Genomic DNA, 27,325 nt, shown 5'->3' with positions numbered 1-27,325 from the left:
CAGAAACCTCACTGCTTAGCCTCATGCTCACCCTACATGGAATATTTGTTAAAAGCACAAATTCCTAGTTCTGTTTAGATTATTCTCACTCTGCATTGACCCCAGGAATATGCTGTTTGAAGAAGTTACATGGAAGATTGTGGTTCACAGATGTGATGTGAGTGTAAGATCATTATTTTAATTTGTAATAATGCTTTTTTTCATCTTTGGTATCTCAGCTAATCCTGGAACAGTTTCACTGCAGCCTATAGAGGGATATAGTTGAGCATTCTGGGTTATGTGAGGGTGGACAGCCGGCTGGCTAGTAAGGACATGATTTTAGCGTGGGCTGTGCTGTTCTGTTGACTATGTGTCTAGTTTGGGAGTATGATCTGTTGGAGTGTCAATCTCAGTTGTAAGTTAAGGGCATCAGATGCTTAGCTTCATCTTCCTAGGGGCCTCTGTCCATCATCACTTTTCAGCAGCCTTTGCTTCTTTTGGTTCATTGCTTCCCAGCCCTTTGGCTAAGAACAAGAACAAGTGTACTTCTTCTGGTTCAGCAAGTACCTAGGGCTCACTTTAGTCACAGAGTAACATGTGGCTGTCCCCAGATTCAAGAGGGTCTCTTCTCCTCCTTTGCCACTGCCAACTTCCCCAGACAAGACTGAAGCAAGGGGTAACACAACAGCTCAACTGAATAATCTTCCACTTGCAACCCTGATATCCTATATGATGCTGGCTCATGTCCCAGCTATTCTGTTTCTGATCCAGCTCTCTGCCCATGGCCTGGGAAAGCAGTAGAGGATGACCCCAAAGCCTTGGGACCCTGCACCTCTGTGGGAGACCCTGAAGAAATTCCTGGTTCCTGGGTTCAGGTCAGTTCAGTTCTGCCATTGTCAACATTTGTGGAGTGAAACATCAAATGGAAGATCTTTTTTCTCTGTGTCTCCTCACTGTAAATTTGCCTTCCCAATAAAAACATAAATCCTAACAGTAAAAAAAAAAAGACTGAAACAAGATATACTCCTGGAAAACAGGTGCTTACAGAACAGGTGTGGAAAGGAAGTCTGCTGACTCAAGAAAATTCCAGCTGTTCTTTGGATCCTTTCCATGTCAAGCCTTGGCAGGTTTTCTCATTGAGATTCTCCTGTCAGCACACGGTGTGTCTTATCTCACCTCACAGTCTAGGGAGCTGGGCCTAGACTGCCTCACCCTCTCAAAAAAAAAAAAATTCATTGGCTAGAATTTGCTTCACATCTTTGGAAGGGCCCGCTGTGAGCAGGAGGAGAACATAGAATACTCTTGAATCTCTGCTCTTGGCCTTTGTGTAGCACAGCAGTGCTCTGTGATGATTTTATTATTTTTGTACTTTTGAAGATTTATTTATTTGAAAGGTGGATTTTATAGAGAGAAAGAAAGAGTGCTTCTATTCACTGGCTCACTCCCCAAATGGCTCTAGTGAACCGAATTGATCTGAAGCTGGGAGCTAGGAGCCTCCCTTCCCCAAGTCTCCCATGTAGGTGCATGGTCCCAAGAACCTGATCCATGCTCCGCTGCTGTCCTAGGTCACAGAGTGCTGGATTGCAAGTGGAGCAGCCAGAACTCAGTTCAGCACACACATGGAATGCTTGCAACCATACTGGCCCCAGACTGTAGTATTTTTAAGGAGAGTGTTTTTAAGGGGAAGTGTAAATGAAAGAGAAAAAGAGAAAGATCTTTCATCCATTGGTTTATTCCCCAGTACTCCCCAGATGTCTGCAACAGTTAAGTCTGGACCAGACCAAAACCAGCAACCATGAACTTCATCTAGGTCTCCCAAGTGGGTGGCAGGAACCCAAGTATGTTGCTTTATCGGCTGCCTCCCAGGATGTGCATTTGCAGAAAGTTGGAGTTGAAGCAGAGTAGCTAGGACTGGAACCAGTGCTCTGATCTGAAATGCACACATCCCACAAAGCAGCTTAACCCGTTTCTCCATGCTGACCCCATAATGTCTTTCAAGTAGAACCTGCTCATGTCATCCCAGTGTCACCCTATGGAATTAGTTTTTCTAAGGTGGATTGGACAAGTGTGTTTCTTAAGGGCTTTGCTTTACACTCTCCTCTTCAGAACTTCCTTCCTTCCTCTTGGATGGCTTTCTGCCTTCTGAAATTTTCTGGTAAAGTGTGTATAGATTGATGGAGGGTGACCATCAGCATCGTCTGTGGTCTTAATCTGTTGGAACTGTTGAAGAGTTGTAAGATTAGAAGGTCCTTAACTTCCTAGGCTCAGAGCTGCTGCCACTCTATTCCTAGTGCTTGCTCACAGTGGCTTTATGGTTCCTGTTTTACTGTAAAATAAGGAGAATATTCATAAGGTGTTAATCCTTTTGAAAAATATATTTTAACATAGTTACTCTTGTCCTCTAAGCTGTGCAATTCAACTAATATTACTGATAATTTACAACACACTAAGCATCGATCTAAAGTCTGAGGAAGGAAATAGGAGTTCCTGTCTTCATGGGACTCTGTGTGTGTGTGTTCACATGGAACTTAACATACTATTAAATGGCTGCATTACAACATTAGGAAATTTATTCTGGGAGAATTCTTGAGGGTTGATGTATTTCTAAGATCACTCATGGAATCAGAGAAGTTACGCTACAGCATTGTGAGTAATTCAAGCAAATATTCCTGAAGGTAGAATAAATAAATCAGTGGTAATAATACTTTGCTTCAAAAATGGTAGCCATGGGCATTGACCAAATTAAAGTTTATCCTTTAATTTTTGGAATAAGTCTCCAGAGAGTTATAATTTGGTGTAAAAAAAAAATCATTGAGTCTATTTTTAATTTCATGTCTTTAATCCCACTTGTACACAAGTACTGGGGTGGGGGAGCCTGGAGTTCTCAGTATTTTATCTGTTTGTTCTACTTTTCTTTTTTTAAAGATTTATTTATTTTTATTTGAAAGAAAGATTTTACAGAGAGGAAGTTTCCATCCGCTGGTTCACTCTCCAAATGGCTGCAACAACCAGAGCTGAGCTGATCAGTGCTGATAGGCAGAATATCTTCTAGGTCTCTTATGAGGGTGTAGGGTTCCTAAGACTTGGACCATCCTCCACTGCTTACCCAAGTCATAAGCAAGGAGCTGGAACAGGGGTGCTGACAACACAAGGCAGAAGATTGGCCCGCTACACCACTGTGTCAGCCCCTTTACATTTCAATGAAAATATTAATTTAAAATGGATGTTTTTTCAGGGTTCTAGGATGCTATTACAAAAAGTACTGCAAATTTATGTATTCAGGTTTAGTAGGTTAACCTATGCTGTATACTTCTGTATTGCGGTTTATGCATTGAAATTATTTGATTCAGGTAAATCTATTATAACCATTTTGAATTTGTCTAGTAAGTGTAAATGGAGTAATAATTATCCAGATATTTTAGTAAGTATGACTTAGTGGTACTTTTTTTTTTAAAGATTTATTTATTTATTTATTTTTATTGGAAAGGCAGATTTACAGAGAGGAAAGACAGAAATATCTTCCATCTGCTGGTTCCCTCCCAAGAGGCCACATGGTCATAGCTGTTTGATCCAAAGCCAGGAGCCAGGAGTTTCTTCTAGGTCTTCCACAGAGACACAGGGTTCAAAGGTTTTGGGCCATCCTCAGCTGCTTTCCCAGGCCACAGTCAGGGAGCTGGCTGGATGGGAAGTGGAGCAGCCAGGACACAAACCAGTACCTAAGTGGGATCCCAGCACATGCAAGCGAGAATTTAGCCACTAGGCCATCACGCTGGGCCCAGTAGCACTTTTGAAAAAGAAAATGTGTTCATCTTTTTAAATTGTGAGTTACATTTTTAGATTTTGAACACTTGCTAAAAAAAAAATGCATTTCAAAATATCAAGAGAAGATTCAGAGGAACCAAGAATCAACTTTTGGGCCAGTTCATGTGACTGTGGGCTCACTAGCTTAGAACAGAAATAAATAGTGTATGAGACAAGAAAACAAGAGATAATCTGGAAATAATTATTAATGTTGAAATTTCTGCATCTAATTTTGGAATGTTTATGTGTGGAATGTCACATGCTCATCAAAAATGTGTGTTTCAGGTTTGTGGAGAGAAACAGCGCTTTGAGAAATTGATGGAACATTTCAGGAATGAAGACAATAACATAGATTTTATGGTGAGTTATTTTAGGACCTCATTCAAAAAAGCAAACTTCATTTCAACACTTCTTTCCTACCTCTACTCATGTGTATGTGTGTGTTACAAAGGACAGGAAATTGAGTTTAATGTGCTGTAAATTGCATCTTGAATGCCCCTCTTCATCTTTCTTTACCCTTTGTCGCAGTTATTTCTTGCTCTATCCATTATATACAAAAGGAGGTCTTAAACGTTCTGATTATTTATAGCAAATTAATTGGGGAAGCCACATATTTGACACTGAAAATTGCTTGCAAGCTTCAGCTACTGACGTATCTAGAGCAAAATCATGATGTTAAAAAAGATTTTAACCATATGAATTTTTTTCTACTTTTTGTGGTCCAGGGGCTTCTGCAGACAATATTATCGAAGACTTAAAGACAGTTTGGTTTGTAGAATTGGCTGGCTGTATTCTCCACAGCTTAGTCAGTTTTGCCTTTCTCCTAGACCACTAGCAGTGAGCTGGGTTGGAAGTGGAGCAGCTGAGGGACATGAACTAGCTCCACATGAGGTACTGCTGCTGTAGGCAGCAGCCTTATATACTATGTCACAATGCTGGCTCTGATGGAAGTAGTTTTTGAAGTAAAGGAAATTGGGTTTTGGAAAGAGAAGCATAAGTAGGTTGTCTTCAGGGCCAGTATGAAGTGGAATCTGTCAGTCTTTTTTTTTTTTCCTTACCAGAGGCTCTCTTAGCTCACATCCATGAAGAAAGACTGAGTAAGATCCTTTCAAGCTGGGCAAACTGACAGTTCCTATCAAAAGACAAATAGGTCTATTGACCTCTTGTGTTATTTACCTACTTACGGATAGGTATTCTCTCCAGCAGATCCAGGCTATTGGTGCAGTTGCAGGGGAGAGCTTTGATGGAATGTAAATGAGGTTACTGCATGCAAAGATGAATTCAACATTGGGTACTCCATGTGGGTATGGTAGAAACACAGTGAATCTGGAAAAGATATAACCTTGTAGTGAGATGGTTGGTGATCTATATAAATATTCTCCTTAGTCATGATTTTCATAGTTTACTAAATAAGCCTGTAACAATTTGTGCACTTTGTTCATTTACCTATATGACTTTTTTAAGAATAGCTGTAGTGTGATAGAACTAGCATGCCATGCAATTTACCTATCTAAAGTGTACAATTCAGTGTGTGTTTAGTATAGCCACAGGTATGTGTTAGCATTACCACAGTCTAATTTAGAGCATTCCATGACCCCAAGAGTAGCCTTGTACCCTCTAACAGTCATGTCCCGTTTATTCTTCCAACCACTAAACTTTCTGGCCCTGTAGTTTGCCCTATTCTGCTATTTCATGAGTGGATGCAGACAGTAGAGGATCTCACTTTTCCATCTGAGATATTTTCAAGTTTACCTACTTTTTTTAAAAAATGTGAATCAGTATTTAATTCTCTTTTATTGCATCATTTTCCACTGTATCAATGAACCACATTTTGTTTATCCATCACTTGATAGAAATTCTTTATACCTTTAAACTGTTGTGAATAATACTGCTTTGAACATAGATATGTAGATTTTTATGTGGACATATGTTTTTGTCTTCTTTGGGTATGTGCTAAGAGGGGAACTGCTGGCTGCATGGTAACTCAGTGTTTAATATTTTGAAAAATTGGCCAGCTCTCAAAGTGGCTACCCTGTTTTATATTCCAGCCATGGAAGAGGATTTCCTTTCCTCCACACCCTTGGCCCACACTTGTCAGTACATTTCTTTTTTTATTGTAGCCAGGCTGTTGGAAATGAAGAGGTACCTTGCTATGGGACTCCTAGCAGTTTTTCTAGCTTTAAAAATTACAAAATATTTTTCAAGACTCAATGTAATGAAGAAGAAGGAAATCAAGAAATGAACCTTAATGTATGAATTGGAATAGGTATGCCCATGTTTAAACAGAAATAAAAAGTTTAAAGCCTATCTAAGCCCTTTGTAAATTTGTTTCAGGTGGCCTCGATGCAGTTTATTAATATTGTAGTTCATTCCGTGGAAGACATGAATTTCAGAGTTCACCTCCAGTATGAATTTACCAAATTAGGCCTGGATGAATACTTGGATGTGAGTATGGCTGTAAACTTTGTCTCCAGTGTAAGAATTGACTTATGGCTACCCTCCAAGGTAAACTTCCGTTGTGGCCAAATCACAACTAAAGACAGGAGTGTGCAGGCAACTGCTGTCATCCTGGTTAAAGCAGCTCATCTGAGGGATGTGATCTGCCAGGGAAGCCAGATGCCTTCAAATCTCTTGGGACCTCACTCCAGCGTTTGTCTGCAGCCTTTGAGAACAGGAGGCAGATCACCTGCAGCCCTTCTGCGGCTTTCCTCTGTGTTTAAGCTCTGTTTGGGGCAAGTTTCATTGCATCCTTCATCAGGGCAGTTGGGCAATTTGCATTCTTGGCTTCTCTGGGGACCCCATATAGGCAAAGAAAGGTCAAGCCCAAACTGCTTCAGAATGATGAGTAAATGCTTAGAACATAAAAAAATAATGAGGAATGGGCACTGGAGACTTCCTCGTGAAGCTGTTAAATTCCCCTTAAAGTGCTTGTGGCTTCAGAAGTTCCACTTTGGTTCCTGGGAGAAGGGGGTTTAAATTTGGTCTTTCTCTTGCTACCTGGTAGAACTACTCTGCCAGTTCCCTGGAGTTCTCAGGTTAACCAACAGGAAGTTGATATGAATGTCAGAAATGAGTTTGAGCAGCTGTGTGTGCACAGGCCATGTATTTGTCCCTTGACTCCTAGGCAGATTTTTGTTTTCCCTGTGAGATAGGAGTGTTCTGGTTGAATTTGAGAGACTACTAGTAATAGGGCTAGAATTGTAGGTCTGCATTTTAAGCATTTCATGCTCCCAGCTATGAAACTGATAGATATACTTCACCTTGGTGTCTCCAGAGTTCCACTGCTGGTCATCATTAGGGGAAAGCCAGGGCATTTCAGTCTGAGTTTTTTGGGAAGCAGAATGGCAGAGTTGATGATTCTTACCTGACACTCTTGCTTACCAGGCCAGCTGAGCTACGTTTTGTGTAGATAGGCCTAATGTGGCATAAAGATTCAACTGTTGGTCAAGCAGAATAGGCCTCCACTTAAGAGCTGTGTGAGCAGTTTGTTAATTTAAAGACTCACTAAAGTTATTGGGAGAATATTAGATTGATTTTTTTCTTTTTTGCTTTTAGATCAAAGTTTGTTATTCTCTTTCCTGATGCTCTGAGAGTAGCAGTATCTGAACAAACATTGGGAATATAGATTTCTAGTGGTGTTCTGAGTTCAGCTTTGTGATGTCTGAGTAGACATTGCTTTAGGCTCCTTAGCCCTTGTGGGTCATTAAGAGTTTTGTATAAAATTCCATTGAGCTTTTGTATAAAATTCCATTATCTTTCTTAGATGCTGCCCTTGACTGGAAAATATTTTGGTTCTAACTTTCAAACTAAGATAAAACCTACTCTTAAAAAAAGGCTAAATTTTAGAATTTCGGGTTAGACATAAAATATATTTTTCCTGAGAATTTGTATAGTGTGGCATTTGTTTTCAAAATTTAAAGTTTGTTTTTGTTTTCTAAAACTTAGCGTTTGCTTAGCTTTGTGTTGTGTTAACTCTGACTCCTGAAAGACTAACACGGTTGGAATAGCTGTCTTAATACATATGTAATGATCTAAGTACTTCCTTTTAGGTTATCATCGATTTGTTCAATAACTGTTTATTGACTCACCCATGTGCTAGAATCTGTTCTCCCCGTTCATCTGTTTCCCAGGGAAAGCCATAACCTGTGTAATACATAGGGGAGATTCACTGGTTGATAAGACCTCTAATATTACCTTAAAAGTAGCTGAGTGTTGTCTTCATGCTTGACCTTAGATGTAGTAACTTTGGGAAAGTTTTCTGACCTGTGCTATGGGAGTCCTGAGCTGTTCACATTGATCATACTAACTTGGCAGAGAAAGCATGGAATATGGGCACTGTTTAAATGTTTGCTAAAATAAGCCCCAAGGCAAAGTACAAACTCAACTTGTGTCTGCCCCACCTTTCCCCTAACCCTTGAGCCCCACTGGAAGCCTTGTCACTCTCCAGGCAAGATACAACCCCCTGCAGTGTCTGCCATTACACATACCACCACCACCACCACATTTTATGTTACTTGTCATTGTTCCCTTCAGGAGCTACTTTTAGGTTTTTCTGTTCTGATGTCACCTATACCCAGATATTCTGTGTTAGGATCTAATTCTGTGGAGCAGGAAGGGCTTGGAGGAAGATGAGTGGGGGGGCGGGGTAGTCACCAGAAAGTAATCTGATGGTACTCCCTCAATCAGGTACTTCATAGTGCTCTGAAGGTAGGTGATCCTTCAGCCTTCTCATGGAAAGGCTGAGTTTTTGGGGCCAACAGAGCACGTTGATTCTTGGTCTGTTCTCAGAAAAGCTAACACGGTCTCCTTTTGTGTTCTGGTTTGCAGAAGCTGAAACATACAGAGAGTGACAAGCTGCAGGTGCAGATTCAGGCTTACCTGGACAATGTGTTTGATGTAGGAGCTCTGCTGGAAGATGCTGAAACCAAGAATGCAGCGTTGGAGAGGGTGGAAGAACTTGAAGAGAACATCTCTCATGTAAGGGGAGTGACTGCTGATGTTTCACTAGGAACAAGCAGTTAGGGATAAGCATCTATGGTAGTAAGTTAAAGGAGTTGGAGTGTACAGAATGAACTGTACCCCGGGAGCAAGGGCTGTCATAAGCCATTCTGGGTTCTTTCAAAGAAACCAAATACGTTCTGTAAAACAAAGCCAAGTCCAGCGCCTTGCCTGCTCAGTTCTGACTCGTGATTAGATGATTGGCATCACCTAACAGAGTGGAGGAAATAATACAGGAATTTGATTTGGGACCAAGAAGTGTCTCCTGAATATGAGCCACTTTTTAAAAAATGCTCACACAGGGCTATGGACAGAATCAGCTGATACTCTGTGATGTGAGTCTAAACATTCCTGTCTGATGGCTATTCAAATTCTGAGTAGGGGCAGGTGTTTGGTCTGCTGTTTAAGACACCAATTAAGATTCCTGAATTCCACATTGCAGATCCTGATTTCAGTGCTTAGCCCCAGCTGCTGGCTTCTACTGGTTCACTCCCCAAACACCCAGAATAGTTAGGAACACTAAGCTCAGCGCAGATCTTCCATATCAGAGGACAGGAACCCCAGTGTGGAGTGATAATCTGCTGTCTGTTAGGGTGTACGTTAGCAGAAAGTTGAGTTAGAAGCGGCATAACTGAGTCCTACACCAGGCATTCTCGTAAGGGACATGGGATCCCAAGCATCAGCCTAAATGCAGTTCTGTATGCCTGAGCCCCGGCCCCAGTATATCTGTATTCTTTGTGGAGGAAGAGTGTCCTCCCAGTACAATGTCAACTCTGTACCAACAGGGGCTCAGGTTCCTTTGAAGGACTTTTCTTATTACAGACCAAGTTGAGTATTAATCTGCATCCCTTCAAAGATTGTCCACTCATGCATTCATTGAACAGGGAGTTCAGTATTGCAAGAAGGAACAGGAAAATGGTGTTTCTCAGAGATTCCAGTATTAACAAGACCAAATTGTTTGGATAAGATAGAATGTACACTTTGCTTGATTGTATACTGAGCTGTCCCTTTTTTGTTATTTTTGCCTTGAAGCAGTCCATATATTTTCCTCCTCCTTTCTCCAGAGTCTTGCATGTGTTTAATGCCCTCCACCTTTTCCTGTCACTCTGAAAGTGGGCATATTCATGGTTTGTGGTTTAACCAAGTGAGTGAGCCAAGAACCTTCTGTAAAAGCTGCAGTTAGCCAGTCAGCTTCCACTTCACAGGAGAACTTAGGGCTCAGAACTTTTCGGAGTGTTGCACTCTGAACTTCGTCAGTAGACATTGCCATAAGTCCTCCTTACCTTGCCTTTACTTACGCTTATTTTCATTGAGGTGTAAAAATCACAAATTGTCAATTTGTAGAGCATTTGGCATAAAGCAGTTATGTAACCTGACCCATTCTGTGTCTCTTTTGAAGCCACAGCCAATATTACATGGTCATACTTTAAAAACATACATATCTAATTTTATTTTTTAAAAATACTTTGAATAGTTTGAGGCTAGAAGGCAGGATATTCCATCTGCTGGTTCATTCCACAGATGCCTGTGACAGCAGGTGCTAAATCAGCCTCAGTCCAGGAGCCTAGAACTCATTCTGGATCTCCCACATCAGTAACACGGACAAGGATACTGGAGTCATCAGCTGTTATCTCTCAAGATGTAAATCAGCAGGCAACTGGAACCAGAAATTAACTAGGACTCCAAGCAGACTGGGATCAGGAATGCAGGTGTCCCAAGTTTAACAGCTGTGTAGGACATCCGCTGCTGAAAGATTGTATTTCTGTATCTACTTTTGTAGCAGACCATCTGTTAATTTAAACTGCCTCTCTAAATAGCACTTATTATTTCATCAGTTTGATTTGAAACAAGCAGTCGTGTATTTTTTTTCCAACTGCCTAGAGTCACATAGAGACAGACAGACTCACTCCTCAGATGGCTGCAATGGCCACCACTGGACCAAGAGCCAGGAGCTTCATCCAGTCTCCCACATGGGTGGTAGCACTTGGACCATCTTCAGGTGAATTCCCAGACCATTGACAGGGAGCTGGATTGAAAGTGGAGCAGTCAGGACATGAAAGAGCAGGTATATGAGATGTTGGCATTACAGATGGAGGCTTAACTACTATGCCACAACGTGACTCCCCGGTCAATACTTTCAAAGCCCTTTCTTGGACAGCTGTGGAAACACACTTCCTTTCCCAACACACACTCCTGCTACCTTGACTAGTCCCTGAAGAAATGGACGGAGATGATATGTATGCTGAAACACTGAGGAGCTGACTTGTGGGTTTCATTAAGGAAATGTTCGAATGTAGCCTTATAAATTATTGATCCCTGCTAATATTGAATATATACTCAGAACCATATTTATAAATACTGTCATTCCAGTAAACAGGTTGCAGGGCTCATGCAGGACTTGGATGGGTCCTGACAGTCCTAGAGCTGTACTTGCTGAGTACTGAGGGCCTGATCAGAATGTCCTTGTTGGTGACACGGCTCCCTTGTAACCATTTTACAGCTATCTGAGAAGTTGCAAGACACAGAGAATGAAGCCATGTCCAAGATTGTGGAACTGGAAAAGCAGCTCATGCAGAGGAACAAGGAGCTGGATGTTGTCCGAGTAAGTGATGAGGACAACTGTCACCAGACTGGCACTACAGGGACTGTGCTCTGCCTCAGGCTGCGTTGATGTGGCGCATATTCATTTCAGAGGAGTGTACTGATGCAGTGTGTGTGTGTGTGGAAGAATTGCAGTGGTGATTCCTGGGTAAAAGGCCCGCGCTGTCAGGGCATTTGTGCACACATGTGTGCATTTGAGTCCTGAGTGCTGAGAGGTTCAGTATTTCCTTATCACTGATTTTTGGGTGCACAGTGGTTTCCCCTCTAGAGGAGGCTGGGCTGCTTCTGTGGATTGCACATTCGGTTGGAAATGAAAACACAGCAAGGTTTAATTCACACCACTCATTTATGTTGGGATTTGGGCTTTGTTGTATTCCTTTGCCTTGCTTCTTTTTACATCCAGATTTGGTGGTTGCTGTGGAAACAGGGAAATCACAACACTGGATGTACCTAATGGCATTCACCAAAAAAAGTAGGCAGTTGTTGGGGGAAGGCAAAGCAAAACCAATCCGTTTTATTATCAGATAATTCCAGCTGTTTTATTTGGCCTTGGTGGTATTTTCCCTTACATGTCAGGTATTTATGGAGTGCCGTCCATGTGGTTGGAATTGTCCAGAACATAAAACACCAAAATGCCTGCCAGGAGGGCTTACAGGCAAATGGCTGACCCTTGCACCACTGTGAACGAAATGACACATTTTATGTGAGGCTTGTCATGAGTGTGTGTGTTGCTTGATCCTCTGATATGTCCTGCCGTTAACTTGAGGAAATTTATTTTCTGGCACACTTATTGAGACCAAGTTGTAGCATATGGACTCAATTCAGGTTCAGACTCTGAGTTTATTAATAGTAGACAGGGTGTGAAGAATGTTGCTCTGCCTGCTGCAGGCTGTGGGAAGAGATCTGTATAGAAGGCACAGCAAGTATGTTCAGTTCCGTAAATCCCTTTCCTGGAACCTCGATGCGTCCCCTGTAAAAGGAACCAGGACAGCCTTTGAATTGGAAATGGTGGCTTCTTTGTTTTCTGCCAAAAACCTAGGCAGAACTAAATCGTTCGTGGAGGGAAGCTTTGGCCTGTTTTGTTGATGGCATTACCAGAGGGACAATGTCATGATCTCTACCCTGAACGCAGTTAGAGAGGCTTTATGAACAGGCCAGAGCCGACCATTCAAGGTCAGCCAGCCCCGGTGACTGATGAATGTGATGTCCTGGGGCTTGCAGATTTGTAATCCTGCTCTGACTTCTGTCCAAGTCTGACCAAGCGACCTCCTGTCTGCTGTTAGCTGATGCACAGATGTAGGAGTCACAAAATGGATTTTAAACCAAGACATTCTGCACCACCAAAGTGTGCCCCACATAGTCCCAAGCTGGCTTTTGGAGCTCTCTGCCTCGTTTGCTTCTGCCTGCAGGCAGAGTTAAGTTAGCTGCAGTTATGAAATAGAAAGGATTTCTTTAACAGTAAAATTACTGGAATTTATTGCATGCATTATTGGCATAATTAGTGTTATTTAATGGGATCTTACCCATTCTAGCTGAGTTCCATAGAATTCCTGTTCATGTGTATGTTCCTTCTCTATTTTCTAGTGTTATTTCTTTATCCTCAATAGGCCAGTCTGATGATAATGAATTTGAATGCCCTGTGAAGATGAACCCTTGACCATAGACTCTTTTACAGGAAATCTACAAAGATGCAAATACCCAAGTTCACACATTAAGAAAAATGGTCAAAGAAAAAGAAGAAGCCATTCAGAGACAGTCTACCCTGGAAAAAAAGATCCATGAACTGGAAAAACAAGGGACCATTAAAATTCAGAAGAAAGGGGATGGAGACATCGCCATTCTGCCAGTTGTGGCTTCTGGCACATTGTCTGCAGGGTCCGAAGCAGGAGTGGGTAGTTTTGTAGGCCCAGTTATGGGGGCCACTTCCTCTGGACCCTTGCCACCTCCTCCTCCACCACTACCTCCATCGTCAGACACACCTGAAGCAGGTGAGGAAACTTGCCTTAGGACACCTGGGCAGTATTTGGGACGTTGTCTCTCTCTGTTGACCTCGTGTGGTTTTGACTGTTCTTTGCTTTCTGATTTTAAGAACTATTTATATTTTGAGATCAAAGTCATCAGTCTTCAGTTTGCAAATGTTGCAGTCTTTTTCCCAATAGCCTATAGGAAATTGTATATGTTTTTGAAAGCAACTCGTTATCCTTGTAGGTGTTTTGTCTTTGGATACTTTATAAGCACATGACATATTGCCAGAAAACTATTCCTGTATTCTCAATTTGTTTCTTCTCTCCTTGCTAGTGCAAAATGGTCCTGTCACGCCACCAATGCCACCACCTCCCCCTCCCCCACCTCCTCCCCCTCCTCCTCCACCCCCTCCTCTCCCGGGTCCTGCAGCTGAGACTGTGCCAGGTCCACCTTTGCCGCCACCCCCTCCTCCCTCTGCACCCCCGCTTCCAGGAACATCTTCACCTACAGTGGTTTTCAACTCAGGATTAGCAGGTAAGAGCACAGAACTAATACCCAGGTTCTCGGGTAAGAAATCTTCATTTGTCCAGGCCCTGGAGAGTTAAAGCAGATCTCTGAAGTCCCAATATCTTGCAAGGACATGAACCTCCTCTAGGTGTAGGAACACTCAGGTCAGTATAGCCAGGGAAGGGGATGTTGGCCGGGGAAACTTTTGTTGCAGCCTCCCAGGGGAAAGTTCTGATCTCTCCTGCCTAATCTGACCTGGGACTTCCTTCAGAATCAGTGTGGATGGGTGGCTCCAGCAAATGCCTCATTGACACCTATTGTAGTCTTCTGAATAGGCACAGATACTGAGTGCTTCTGGCTCTCTTTCTCTTTCATTAGAGGTTGTTTGGGTAGAAATTTTAAGGGGACAGTATCTTTCTGGGAAATTGTCCAATGTAGGCTTCCAAGCATGTCTTCTGAGCATCTGACAACATCTGACTTTGCTAGGGTAAACTTAAGCTTCACAAGGAAGTGCTGCCAACAGTATTCTCCCCTTGACCTTGAAATCCTCTCAAATTCACAGTCTCCTGTTAAACCAGGAGCAACATCCTCAGCTCAGGGTAGGGTGCGTGGGGCATCCAGGGAGGTTAAGAGAGTTGCTGTAATGCCTTGAAATTCAAGTGTTCCCTTTGGGAATGTTGGCCCTTTCTACGATATGACAAGCCGTGGCCCAGTCAGAGATAATTCCTTTGCCATTTGCAATTGCTACGAGCTTGGCTATCCAAGTTACATAAGTAAATCTGTTTCTTTGATGACTGTAGTTGAAATATATAACTCTCATTTCCCATGAAGAATCTCCCTGAGTGCCACCATTTGCTAGGCTACAGTGGTTGTTGGAGGCTTTTGCTTAAAGTTCTAGACACAGTGTTAGCTCAGAAAGATTTCATAATTTTCATCCCTTCAAGGGTCTTATCAGGAATTAGAGCTGATTCCTCCTGGTGATTTGAGACCTTGGGGCCATTAACACACTTATTCCATATCAAATCCCTGATGGTGCCTCACTCCCATTTCTACAAAGCTGTCAGGGGAACGAATAAGGTGTCTATTCAACATAATGTTCACAGTAAATCAATGGCTTATTTATACCCTTCAAGGTCCTCCCTCTCAACCACTTTCTTCTGGAACTTTTATTGCTTCTGAAGGAGAAAAGTTGGAGAACTCTGGTGAAACTGTTGGATGGTGGAATGTAAAGAAACCATGTCACAGCGGGCCTGGGGAGCCCATCCCTCACCCGGCTGCTCTTGGTGGCTGAGCGTGGAGGGCCCCGGTTGTCCTGCACACCTGGCCTACCTGCTCAGGCTTCCCGTGTAGCCCTGGTTGGGCTGTGACATGTGACTGCTGTGATGCCTCCCTGGGTACTGCTTTCTTCCTGTCTGGCAAGAGCTGATGTGTGATTCAGCACCTGCTTCCACTCACCTGAGCGCTAACGTGAAACTCGGAGCTGCCTTGGCAGACCAAAGGGTCAAGAGGTTGTCATACACAGGGGCCCATCATGTCTAATTTTTAAGTTATATATAGTATATATGTGTAGTTACATAAAGTTGCATATATTTTTTAAATGCTTTTATTTGAAAGATGGAGAGCAACAAGCTTGCAAGAGATCTCCCATCTAGTGGTTTACTCCCTAAATTGCCTAGAGAGGCCAGGGGACCAAAGCTAGGAGCCAGGAACTCAATCCAGGTCTTGCACGTGGGTGGCAGGAACCCAGCTGCTGAAGCCTGGGAGGCAGAGTCCACATTAGCAGGAAGCTGGAATCAGGAGCCTTAATCAGGTATTCAACCCAGGCATTCTGACATAGGATGAGGGGATCCTAACTGCATTTTAATTACTGGTCACTTGCCTTCACCCAGCATGAGGATATGGAGCTGGATGCTCAGCTGGTAGCTGACAGCTGCCTTCATGGCTGCTGCTGTTGCAAGCTGAGTCTTCCTCCGGTTAGAGATCATATACAGATAGCATGCAAGAGACTTCTCTTTAATTCCAGGAATGTGCAGCAAATGAGTACAAGAAATCCCTTAAAAACAAATTTATCTTTGTTTGAAAGGCAGAGTTACAGAGAAGGAAAGACAGGGAAATCAATCTTCCATCCACTGGTTAACTCCCCAAATTGCTACATTGGCCAGAGCTGGGATGGTCCAAAGCTAGGAAATAGGAGCTTTTCCAAGTCTCCCTCATGAATGCAAGGGGTCAAAGACTTGGGCTCTCCTTTACTGCCTTCCCAGGCCATAATCAGGGAGTTATATTGAAAGTGGAACAACCAGGAATAGAACCAGTACCCATGTGGAATGCTGGCACTGCAGGTGGATGATGAGCTGTTACGCCACAGTGCCAGCCCCAAGAAATAACATCTTTTACTAAACTCAGGAGGACTTCAGAAAGTTCACATAAAATGTCTCTTTTTAAAAAAATCTACATTCCTTTCAAAACTTTTGTCACCCAGTTAAGCTTATCATCCAATTTAATTTTCCACAAACTTCTTGAAGTATGTTTATGTAAGAATTACAAGATGCTATAAGCCTTTAACAAGTTGAGATCTGGTGGCTCCCACCAAAGTTTTCATCTGTCTTCACTGCTCACCATCGTTTTGGCAGTGAGTGCTTGTGAAGGAAGCCCATTTTGTGGAATGTTTTGCCAGTGTGTTGTTTCTCTCTCTTTGGAACTAAGAGGCTAGACATAGTCAGGATGTTCCAGCAGAACCAAGAAACTAAGATCTGTGAGTTGGCCTTAGGGCTCCTGGGAAGCCAGAAACTTGTCACATCTCTACACTGTGGGATTTGCAGACAACAGGATGTCCCATCTCTTGAGTAGGCAATGAGCAAATGTGTTAATGGTGGCCCAGGCAGGGAACCACATAATGGTCCCCGTAACTACCTGGTGGAAAGCTTGTGTTTTAGAAAGACCGGTAGTGTGAACTTAGCTATATGTGAAGTAGAATACTTCCATCCTCAGATCTGCATAGAACAGCCTGGCTCTCTTTCCTGGCATCAGACACCTGTGCCAATCTGCCAGACAGTCTGGACCCTCTGCTGTCCTTATTAGGAGGATGGCTTGCTTCTTTACAATGAGAATGTGGACCTTAGTGAATTTATTTATAAAATGGTTGTATTGCTAGCGCACAGTTCAGTATGGCTCCTTGGGACCACTCTTAGAAAAGCTTTTCTTCCTTTCTTGTAAAAAAAAAAAAAAGATTTTTCTAAAAACTCAATAAAAGTGAGTCTTCAAGGCAGTCCTGAATGGGAATGAGTTTTTGTCTCTGTGCTGCTTTGTGAAACATGTCAAAGAAGCATGAGAATCTGTGCTGCCACTGCGTGAACTGCTGGGTCACTTGACTCTAACCATATCTAATTTTTTTTTATTTTCTCTATTCTTTCTGCTTCCACAAAAAGATGGGCCCATCAAGCTTTTCTGTAGGTTGCTCCTCACTGAGTGTGTCGGGTATTTGCCTTGTGTTGGTCACACCATGCCTTGACATCTTTTCACCCCATCTGCCTTCGATCCATTGCATTTGGACTTTGTGTCTGCGGGGCGTCTGGGTGTGGGCTGACTTTTCCTCCAGGTGTGTCCCCACATTATAGCTGTACCTGGAGAAGGGATGCTTGTCCTTGGAGCAGATGGCCTGGATTCCTGTGCCACAGTCCTTGCCCTCTGAGGAAAGAACCGATTATGGTTGGGGGTGGGGTTCTTATTTTTCTCTCCTTTTGGTTTAAAATCTCACAATTGAAACCAAGAGGCTTCCATCTAAAATTTTAGACTGATTCTAGGGGCACAGAACAAGGCAGAACTCTGGCTGTCCCATTTCCAGTCCTTGCCTGCTGGTGTCTGGCTAACACTGTGCAGTGTCCACTTGGTTATACCTGAGCCCTGAGGAGGCAGTGTGGAGCAGATACCTGTTTCTGTGGTCTTCACTGCCCTCCATGCCCCAGTCAGAGTCAGGGGAACTGTTCCAAGCAGAATGTCAGTACCTGTGCTCGGCCCGCAGGCCTTCCAAATCTGAAGGGTGACTGTAAGGGAGTGACTGTTGGTGAGCATTGGGCCTGTAGTATCTGTGCAGGGAAGTTCACAAACAAAAGGCCTCCCCTGCCACACTTCACACAGGATGCAAAGCTCCTCCATAGCCCGTCCCCTGCTCCCCCATATCCCCAGCACTGCTGCAAGTTTCATTCACAAGGAAGATCTGTCCTTTCATCCCATACAGAGCAGCACCTTGGCTTTCCTGGATAGCACAGACAAGAATGCAGTGTGGCCAGAAAGCCATCCTCTTGGGAAGTGAGGAAGCAGTGGTTCCCTTGGGTGCTAGAAGTGGCTGGTTTGGCAAAAGCTGTGTCTTTGTGTTCCTGCATGCTTCTGTGTGAATTCTTCAGATGATGTCACCTGTCCCTTTGACCTTGGTAACTCTGGAGGAATGAGAGGCACTGTTCGTCTCCCTTTCTCAGTTCCCACCCACTGAGGCGGGAAGACAGGCAGGCAGATAAGAATTCAGCCATGAGAGTTGCTTAGTCTTTTACATAGAAGCACTCAGGTGCTCCCTCTCTTGCTATCAGCGGTTAATAGCACAGAAGTTTAGCCTACTTGGCCAGAAGGCCGGCCTCATAGGGAAGCTCCCAAATAAGGTGGTGGACAGGCAGGGATGGATGATGCTTTAATCTCAGTGGCTTGAGAAGACAAAGACTTTGTTGTAATTGATTCCTAAGCAGAATTTTCACTGAGTTGCCTGTCGAAGGAGTTGGCACTCCCCAGTAGACCCCATGCTCTCTGTGGAGAGGTTTGTTATGCTTTTACTGGATTCGCTGATTCCTCCTACTCAGATCCAGCTGGAAGAAGGGCCAGCAACTGTGGCCCTTCCTACAAAGCCAAATCATTTCCAGATCTTCCAAGTGCCCCTCTGTCAACGCAAACATTTTTCTAATTTAGTCTGTTTGAAAAAACTCAGCAGCCAGTGTAATCTCCGTTGTCAAAATCATGCACAGGAATGTATTTCCCTGGCTGAAACTCAGTGCTCTTGACGTCACATTCCTCATGGTTTTAGGCGGCCCCTGTCTTCAGGCTCTAATCATTTTAAAGACTTGTGTTGCACAAGCAAGAGCTTGGCATGTCAAAATTTGACATCTGCCATTTCTGGTCTTCCAATATATTCATAATGATTGTTACTCCCCAGCAATGCTTTAATATTGTCTTAGTATTTTGTTAACTGGAAGGTAACAGTCCAATTACTTGAATTAAAAAAAAAATAGCCCCTGTCTCTTAGGAAGTTTTTAACATTTTGTTAATGATAGCTTCTGATGGCTCAGGCTAAGACCATGTGCATTTTTCAGTCTTTGTAAACATGAGGGTGCCCCTTGCCAGTCTTCCTCCAGTGTTGAAGTGTCATCTGCAAGGACTGTGGTCTGATTGTTCCTGAGGGTTGCAGGGTCTTGATGGGATTATAATTTCATTCTCTGATATTCTTAGCTGTGAAAATTAAGAAGCCAATCAAGACGAAGTTCAGAATGCCGGTGTTTAACTGGGTTGCCCTGAAGCCCAATCAGATCAATGGCACCGTCTTCAATGAAATTGATGATGAGCGAATTCTGGAGGTATCTTTCTCCTTGGTTAGAAACTAAGGACCCTGTCTGTGCAGCAAAGCCATGGTGGAGGCTCTGAAAACCTGCAGGTTTCGTGTGATAAAATACTAAACGGGCTGCATAGAAAGGAAAAAAAGTGATGGATTATAGTGAAGAATAAAATAGGACACTGTTGTGGAAGGTGATTCTGAATTGTCTTTCAAACTAGAGTAAATAGTTTTGAGCCTCTTCAGTGTATACTACAAAATGCAAGGAGTCTTCAAAGTTCATTGAAAATTAGTATGCAGTGCTTGCTTCGGCAGCACATACACTAAAATTGGAATGATACAGAGAAGATTAGCATGGCCCCTGCGCAAGGATGACATGCAGATTTGTGAAGCGTTCCATATTTTTGTGACTTGACCTAGGTGACCTTGAAACAATAAATGTGACAGATGGGCAAAAATAATTAGTATGCAAAAAACTTGCATGTGATTTCACTATTTTTTTGACCAAAATAAACTTAGCTGTTAGTTCCATTTTATCCCCCAAATCTGCCAAAGTATCCTCATTTATGTCTGACAAAATCTCTTCATTTATAATGTCCTTTAATTGAACTATAAGTGAATAAATGCCTGATGATTACACTCAGTCTTGTTTGGTGGAAAGTTTTAGTCTGTGGCAGCTGCCCATACAAGTTAGTTATTAAAAGGCACTGTAATAGGCTGTTGGAGTCAGTGCACTTGAGGTGTTCACTTCTGTTTATGTGTAAGAAGTTGCACTCAAGCAAAAACAGACAAGTCATGACCAAACACATAAATTGGATAGAACAATTAAGGGTATTACTTATGAAGCCGTTCATGGTAGCTTTCTGATTTACTTTTTAAGTAGAATTTGGCCAAAATCCTCTGTCTCCTCCCTAGGATTTAAATGTGGATGAATTTGAGGAAATATTCAAGACAAAAGCTCAAGGTCCTGCCATCGATTTGTCTTCAAGCAAACAGAAGATACCACAGAAGGGATCAAACAAAGTGACATTGCTAGAAGCAAATAGGGCCAAAAATCTTGCAATAACTTTAAGGAAAGCAGGAAAGACTGCTGATGAGATCTGTAAAGCTATTCATGTGTAAGTTCAGGAATTTCTGTGAAATTATGCCCTGGTGTGGTTGGGATAAAAATGAAAATGACAAAATTATGAATTAGTGGCAAATACTTTAATGGGCAAGATCTGAGATTTAAAAAAGAAAAAAAAATATGGAGCCACTTGTGGTCTCCACATTCAACAGAGTGCCACTACTGCATACAGGCTCCATAGCACCTAAGGTGAGGAAGAAGCTGGCCCCAACGAGGTGTACTGGAATGTCCCCAGGGATGGCTCTATTCAAATGCCTAATTAATTATTCCAAAGAAATAACATCTGGATTGTGACATCATTTGTTATCTTGGTCTGCTCTCTTGTGCAGGCCCACAGCAACGCTTACATGAAAGGAAAATGGAGCAGAGTATTGCAGATGTTAAGAAAAGGGAGAAAAATGTCAGTTTCCTCTAGAGTATCTGGATTTTATCCATGTTTATTGAACACAAATTTTGTGGCATTTGAAGAATGATGCAGTTCAGTGCCAGATGTAAATACAATACAGATGCGTGTCTTAATTCATAGCAATGGAAATGAATTCTCTTGCTCTCCATAGTGCCAGGATATTTTAAACAAAGTTCATTTTAAACTCTTGAAGGCTTTGATTTTATTTACTTTTCTGTTGGGACAATCTTTCTACTATTCTTGTGGTCATAGTAACTTTCAAATGTGGTAGGGATGTTATTGAATGTTTTTAGCACTAACTCTTCGTAAATTAATATCTTACGAATTTTGATCAGATTCCTGGAGTGGTTGGCCCTGACAGATGATTTGTTCCAATTGTGTGTCTTCAACCAGAGTCAAAATCTAATAGTCTGTAGTGCCTCCTACAGTCTGTTGTGATCTCTAATGTTGAACCCCCATACATGGTCTAGTTCCTGAACTTAATATTAATCATGATTATTAAGTGTAATTCTGTTACTTGTTGAACAGAGGTCACCCTTAAATTAGATAGAAATAAAGGTTGTAGCAAATACTTCATCTCTTCATACTGAGCACATTTCTACAAAAACCTGATATTTCTTCAAGGAACTTGTGTACTTGGGTAAACCATCCACGCAGTATAGACAGTTGTGTGTTTTTTGTTTGTTTGTTTTAAAGATTTATTTACTTTCATTGGAAAGGCAGCTTTACAGAAAAAAGGAAAGACAAAGAAAAAAAAGCTTCCACCTGCTGGTTCACTCCACAAATGCCTGGAGCCAAGCTGATCTGAAGCCAGGAGCATCTTTGTGGGTCTCCTACACTGGTGCAGGATCTCAAGGTTTTGGACATCCTCCACTGCTTCTCCAAGCCACAAGCAAGGAGCTGGGCGGGAAGTGGAACAGCCAGGATATGAACTGGCACCTTTATGAGATGCCAGCACTGCAAGTAGAGAATTAGCTTGTTGAGCTATTGTGCCAGCCTCTCTTGAGTGTTTTGCTTCAAAAAAAAATTTTTACTGCAAACTGTTAGCATAATTGAAATATTTTATAAGGGTTCACTGGGTACTCTGTGTTTCTGTGTGCAGTACTAATGTTCCTAATAAGCAGTGTCTTCCAATGCCTAAAAACTGAGTCCTGGAACCAGTGTATTTCAGCCTTCATTTATCCTTTTTCAGTAGTCATTTACTGTTAATTGCTAAAGGCTTGGAGCTGTGCTAGGGGCCTAAAACCGAGGCCGAAAGCTGTAGTAATGCCCAGGTTTTAGGGAAAGACCAGGAAAGGTATCCAATGAACCGTCAGGAACCAGCTCCAAGACTGGGCCTCCATTGTTCGGCTGCAGGAGCTTAGAGTTGTCAGCTGGGCAGTGATGAGTGGGACCAGACAGAGAGGGTATAGAGGGGTGTCGAAGGTTTTCCCTCTGGGCCCAGAACAATAGTGTAGTGACTCAATCCTCACCTTACATGCCCTGGGATCCTATATGGCCCCTGGTTTATGTCTTAGCTGTTCCACTTCCTATCCAGCTCCCTGCTTGTGACCTGGGGAAACAGATGGCCAAAATCTTGGGACCCTGCACCCATGTGGGAGACCCAGAAGAAACTCCTGGCTTCGGATCTGCTTAGCTTTGGCTGTTGCAACCATTTGGGGAGTGAACTTGCAGACAGAAGATCTTTCTGTATCTCTCTCCCTTTCCAATAATAATAATAAAAAGATAAATCTTTTTTTTAAAAAAAAAGGTTTCCTCTCTAACACCAATCTGTGCACATGTGCCTTCAGATTTGACTTGAAGACGTTGCCTGTAGACTTTGTAGAATGTTTAATGAGGTTCTTGCCGACCGAGAATGAGGTGAAAGTGCTGCGGCTCTACGAGCGGGAACGGAAGCCCTTAGAGAACTTGTCAGATGAAGACCGGTTCATGATGCAATTCAGTAAAATTGAGAGGCTCATGCAGAAGATGACCATCATGGCCTTTATTGGGAACTTCGCTGAGAGCATCCAAATGCTGACACCTGTAAGTGGACCATTTCTAGTAGGAGAGGAGTCCAGAAAGATGGAGAATTTTTTTTTTTAATTATCTCCCAGAATTGCAGTAAGTATTGCAGGCTTTGCAGACTCCTTCCCAAAATTTTCTGGATTGTATTCTTTATTCTAGCCCTGAGTTTTACATTGGATTCTATGAAGTACATTTTAAAATAGTGTGTCACCATATTCCATCTTATTCTTCTCCCAAGAGAATGCTGTTTTCTGTGTCTGCAGATTCCTCTGGATTTCCAAGGGCATTTGATCCCAGAGGACAAGGAAACCCACCTTCACAAGTTTGTCCCCCTCCTGGAAAATCCCAGCCCTTGAGAGGGTTGAGGATAAGACTGAAAATGTCTTCCTTTCTGTAAATGATTCTTTGTAGAAATAAGGATTTTTGGGTGGGCTTCCATGGGAAACATCACAGTTCACCGCAGTTTTCTTCCCTTGGATATATTTTTGCTGTAGTAGACTGCGGTCATGTAGAGTAACAGGCTTGCTTGTGTTAGTCTGGTGGACAGTTAGGGGTATCACAAACCTTGGTTCTTTCCCTATTTTCAAAGTTAACTTCGGTTAGTTGCTGATGATGGGATCACATCTGTTCTAAACATATATTAAAGACTACAGGGAGCGTTAGAGCTCTTTGCTTCCTTGTTTGTTTGTTACTCCTTCTTGAACAGAGATAGCTGGGAGGGGAGTAAGTTCTGGGGAAAGAGGCTGCCGCCTCCCCGCCCTTGTAGATTGGTTGCAGCTGTTACGATAAGCAAGTTGCTGTGTTACTTGTTATTGCCAAGTTTACTCATCACCAAATGGTTGCTGGAGACCCGGCAAGATGACCACACTTGTCAGGCTGAGGAGAAACAGAGGTCTAAACTCGGGCCTGTTTTCTGCCGTGTTAATCCGCAGTCTGCAGTCAGTTTCCTATATTTAATGTCTGTTTTTCTCCCCTCTTTCTTCTTTTCACTGGGCTCCAGCAACTGCATGCAGTCATAGCAGCGTCGGTGTCTATCAAATCATCTCAGAAACTCAAGAAGATTCTGGAGGCAAGTGGAGTTCTGCTTGAGTATGTGTGTGAGCAGCATGCATGTCCACTGTGTGCCTGGACCTGAGCCACTGGTGCATATGTGTAACCAGCCCGCATGTCCACTGTATGCCTGGGCCTAGGCCTGGACCTAGAACACTGGTACATGTGTGTGAACAGCCCACATGCCCATTATGTGCTTGGGCCTGGTTGTTGGTATTTATGTGTGAGCAGCTCGCGTGTCTGCTGCTTGCCTGGGCCTTGCTGCTGAACTCATGTTCTATCTTTTGTAGATCATCTTGGCACTTGGAAACTACATGAATAGCAGTAAACGAGGAGCAGTTTATGGATTTAAACTTCAGAGTTTAGATTTGGTGAGTGGGCTCCGATAACTGTGGGGACTGACAGTTACAACACAAATAGCTGTAGAACGTGACAGTGGGAGTGGGGGTGGGCCTGCTCTTGGAAGCGGAAGGTGGATGTGTTGAAGATTCTCTGCAGTGATGTCCAAGAGGATTGGTCTATCACTTGGCTGTGAGCACTTCCAACTGTGGTTTATCCCTTTCTAGGAATCATTTCTCAGGTGTGTGAATTAAATATGAATTGTGAGCACCATGGTTTATTTATAGCTGTACATAATTGGCAACAATCAGAAGATCTTAAGAATAGTTAATACCCACTAGGCACGGTAGCCTAGTGGCAAAAGTCCTTGCTTTGTGTAGCTGGGATCATATATGGGCACTGGTTAGTGTTCTGGCTGCTCCACTTCCCAATCAGTTCCCTGCTTTGTGGCCTGGGAAAACAGTGGAGGATGGCCCAAAGCCTGGGGACCCTGCACCCACGTGGGAGACCCGGAGAAAGAGGCTCCTGGCTCCTGGCCTTATGCTGCTGCAGCTAGCTGGGGGATGATCCAGCAGATGTAAGATCTTTGTCTCTCCTTCATTCTGTGAATCTGACTTTCCAATAAAAATAAAATAAATTTAAAAACACAAAAAGAATACTTAATACAGTGAACTTCTGTTCAGCTATTAAAATAATTACAAAGAGGGCCCGGCGCAGTGGCGCAAGTGGTTAAGGTCCTCACCTTGCAGGCCTGGGATCCCATATGGGCGCCGGTTCTATCCCAGCAGCCCCACTTCCCTTCCAGTTCCCTGCCTGTGGCCTGGGAAAGCAGTCGAGGATGGCCCAAAGCTTTGGGAACCTGCACCCTCGTGGGAGACCCGAAAGAGGCTCCTGGCTTTGGATCGGCATAGTATCGGCCGTTGCGCTCACTTGGGGAGTGAATCATCGGACAGAAGATCTTCCTCTCTGTCTCTCCTCTCTGTATATCCACCTTTCCAATAAAAAAAATAATAAAAATAAATCTTTAAAAAAATAATTACAAAGAATTATTTTTAAAAAAAATAGATGATTCCATGTATAGAAAAGAAGTTAGTATGAACTGCAGGGATGGTTTAATTTCAGGTTAGTAATGTGGGCAGCAAAAAAGAGAATGAATGGAAGTGAGTTAAAATTGCAACAGAAGTCATTGGCAATTAGGTGATTTTTTTTCAGACTTCCTTTAAAAAAAAGATTATCCTTATTTCACATTTCTTGTGTTAATTTTTTTTTGCTTCAAAGAGTTATAGAGAGAAAGTGAGGGAAAGACAGAGACCATCTTTCATCTGTTGGTTCTCTGCCTAAATAGGCTAATCTGAAGATGAAAGCCAGGTGTCCCACATGGTACAGGGTCCCAAAGACCTGGGCCATCCTCTGCTGCTTTCCTAGGCTATTGGAAGCCTAGGCTAGAACTGGCTTTCATGTGGGGGGGTGTATGCACCACAGAGGGAGGATTAGCTTGCGATGCCACCACACTGGACCATTTTCCATACTTTCTAAAAACATATGCACATATGTTTTTTGACTGCATGATAAATAATGCTCTCCCATTCAGACACCCATATGAATAGGGATAGAGAAACTTCTCACTGAATCCCTCTGTGTGACTTATTGTGGCTTACATGTGAGAAGGTTGGGCAGTGGGTGAGTCTTCAGGCAGGGAGAGATAGTTGATATGATTATCTGATGGGAGCATCTAATCAGTCACAGTTCTCCGTCCTTCTGGGCACTGGCTGCAGTCCTGCCCTGCCCGGAGTAGACTGAAATCTAAAGATGCCGAGATCCCTTCTGTGAAATGATGTACTATTTGTGTGTAATCTACAAATATCCTCCTATACCCCTCTTTTGTGTGTGTTGTTTTTTAAAGATTGTCATTCATGAGGCTGGCATTGTGGCTCAGTAAATTAAACCGTGCCACTGTGCTGCCTGCCTGTGCGCACTGGCTCAAGTTCTTGGCTGCACCACCTTCTTCATTTGAAAGGCGGAGTGGCAGAGAAGGAGGGAGGGAAGGACAGAAAGATGTTTCATTTGCTGGTTCTCTCCCCAAGTGGCTGTAGCAGCCAAGGTGAGGCCGGGGTTCCTCATCCGCTGCCTTCTAGCTGCATAAGCAGGAAGCTGCAATCCGAAGCCTTGACCTAACTGTCACACAACACCTCCTCTCCTCCTGTATTCTTTGAATGCTCCCTGGATGACCTATAATACTTCCATAATGTCAGTGCTTTGTTAATGTTTGCTATACTACATTATTTAGGGCATGACAGGAGAAAAAAAATCTATTCATGTTCACTGTAGTGTGATTGAAAAAAATATTTTCTCTCTGTGGATGATTGAGCTCATTGGAGGTAGAACTGTTGTCTACAGAAGGCCAGCTGTCTGTGGGACATTTGAGGCTGCAGAATGAGAAGTGGAGCTGAGAGTAATAGCTGCAGTACACCAGCCCTGCTGGAGGGCTGCCTGCACACACCTGAGCGCCCCACCTGTCACCTCCACTCTGGCCCTTAGCTATGAAGAACATGACAGCTGGAACCTTCCTGCTTTTAAACCAGGGCAGGTGGACTAGCAGAGGCAGAGACTTCCTATGAGGAGCGATGAAACCCTTGTGGCTTCCATTCATCCCCATAGTTGACACATCCCCTGGTCAGGGAATCTTTGGGACTCAACAGAGGACACTTTGCATCTTTTTTTTTTTTTTAAGATACAATTCTCTCTCTTTTTGTAAGATTTATTTATTTTTGTTGGAAAAGTAGATACACAGAGAGGAGGAGAGACAGAGAGGAAAATCCTCCATCAGCTGACTCACTCTCCAAGTGGTGTAGGGTCCGAAAGCTTTGGGCCGTCCTCGACTGCCCTCCCAGGCTGCAAGCACTGGATGGGAAGTGGGACCACAGGAACATGAACTGGTGCCCACATGGGATCCTGGTAT

The 27,325-nt window shown here is 43.1% G+C and overlaps 1 protein-coding gene and 1 non-coding gene across 5 annotated transcripts in view; both read left to right on the top strand.

Annotated features, from left to right (window-relative positions):
• The window catches only part of LOC121168159 (formin-like protein 2), a 305,377-nt gene that overhangs the window by 263,690 nt on the left and 14,362 nt on the right, over window positions 1-27,325 (top strand). For all 4 annotated transcript variants that reach the window (XM_040997987.1, XM_040997990.1, XM_040997986.1 and 1 more), the window contains exons 10-20: window positions 4,066-4,140; window positions 6,115-6,225; window positions 8,608-8,757; window positions 11,279-11,380; window positions 13,055-13,367; window positions 13,678-13,878; window positions 19,339-19,463; window positions 20,354-20,556; window positions 22,761-22,995; window positions 23,978-24,046; window positions 24,318-24,398. In XM_040997987.1, the coding sequence (XP_040853921.1) occupies window positions 4,066-4,140; window positions 6,115-6,225; window positions 8,608-8,757; window positions 11,279-11,380; window positions 13,055-13,367; window positions 13,678-13,878; window positions 19,339-19,463; window positions 20,354-20,556; window positions 22,761-22,995; window positions 23,978-24,046; window positions 24,318-24,398 (1,665 nt within the window). The remainder of the gene's footprint in view (window positions 1-4,065; window positions 4,141-6,114; window positions 6,226-8,607; window positions 8,758-11,278; window positions 11,381-13,054; window positions 13,368-13,677; window positions 13,879-19,338; window positions 19,464-20,353; window positions 20,557-22,760; window positions 22,996-23,977; window positions 24,047-24,317; window positions 24,399-27,325) is intronic.
• Window positions 19,738-19,844, top strand: LOC121168163. Its single transcript, XR_005885700.1, has one exon. It is a non-coding gene; the product is annotated as a U6 spliceosomal RNA (small nuclear RNA).

Source organism: Ochotona curzoniae, unplaced genomic scaffold, assembly GCF_017591425.1.
Source record: "Ochotona curzoniae isolate NIBS_2020 unplaced genomic scaffold, NIBS_Ocur_1.0 patch68, whole genome shotgun sequence".
NCBI classification, from domain to species: domain Eukaryota; kingdom Metazoa; phylum Chordata; class Mammalia; order Lagomorpha; family Ochotonidae; genus Ochotona; species Ochotona curzoniae.
This window is presented reverse-complemented; position numbering and strand designations above follow the sequence as displayed.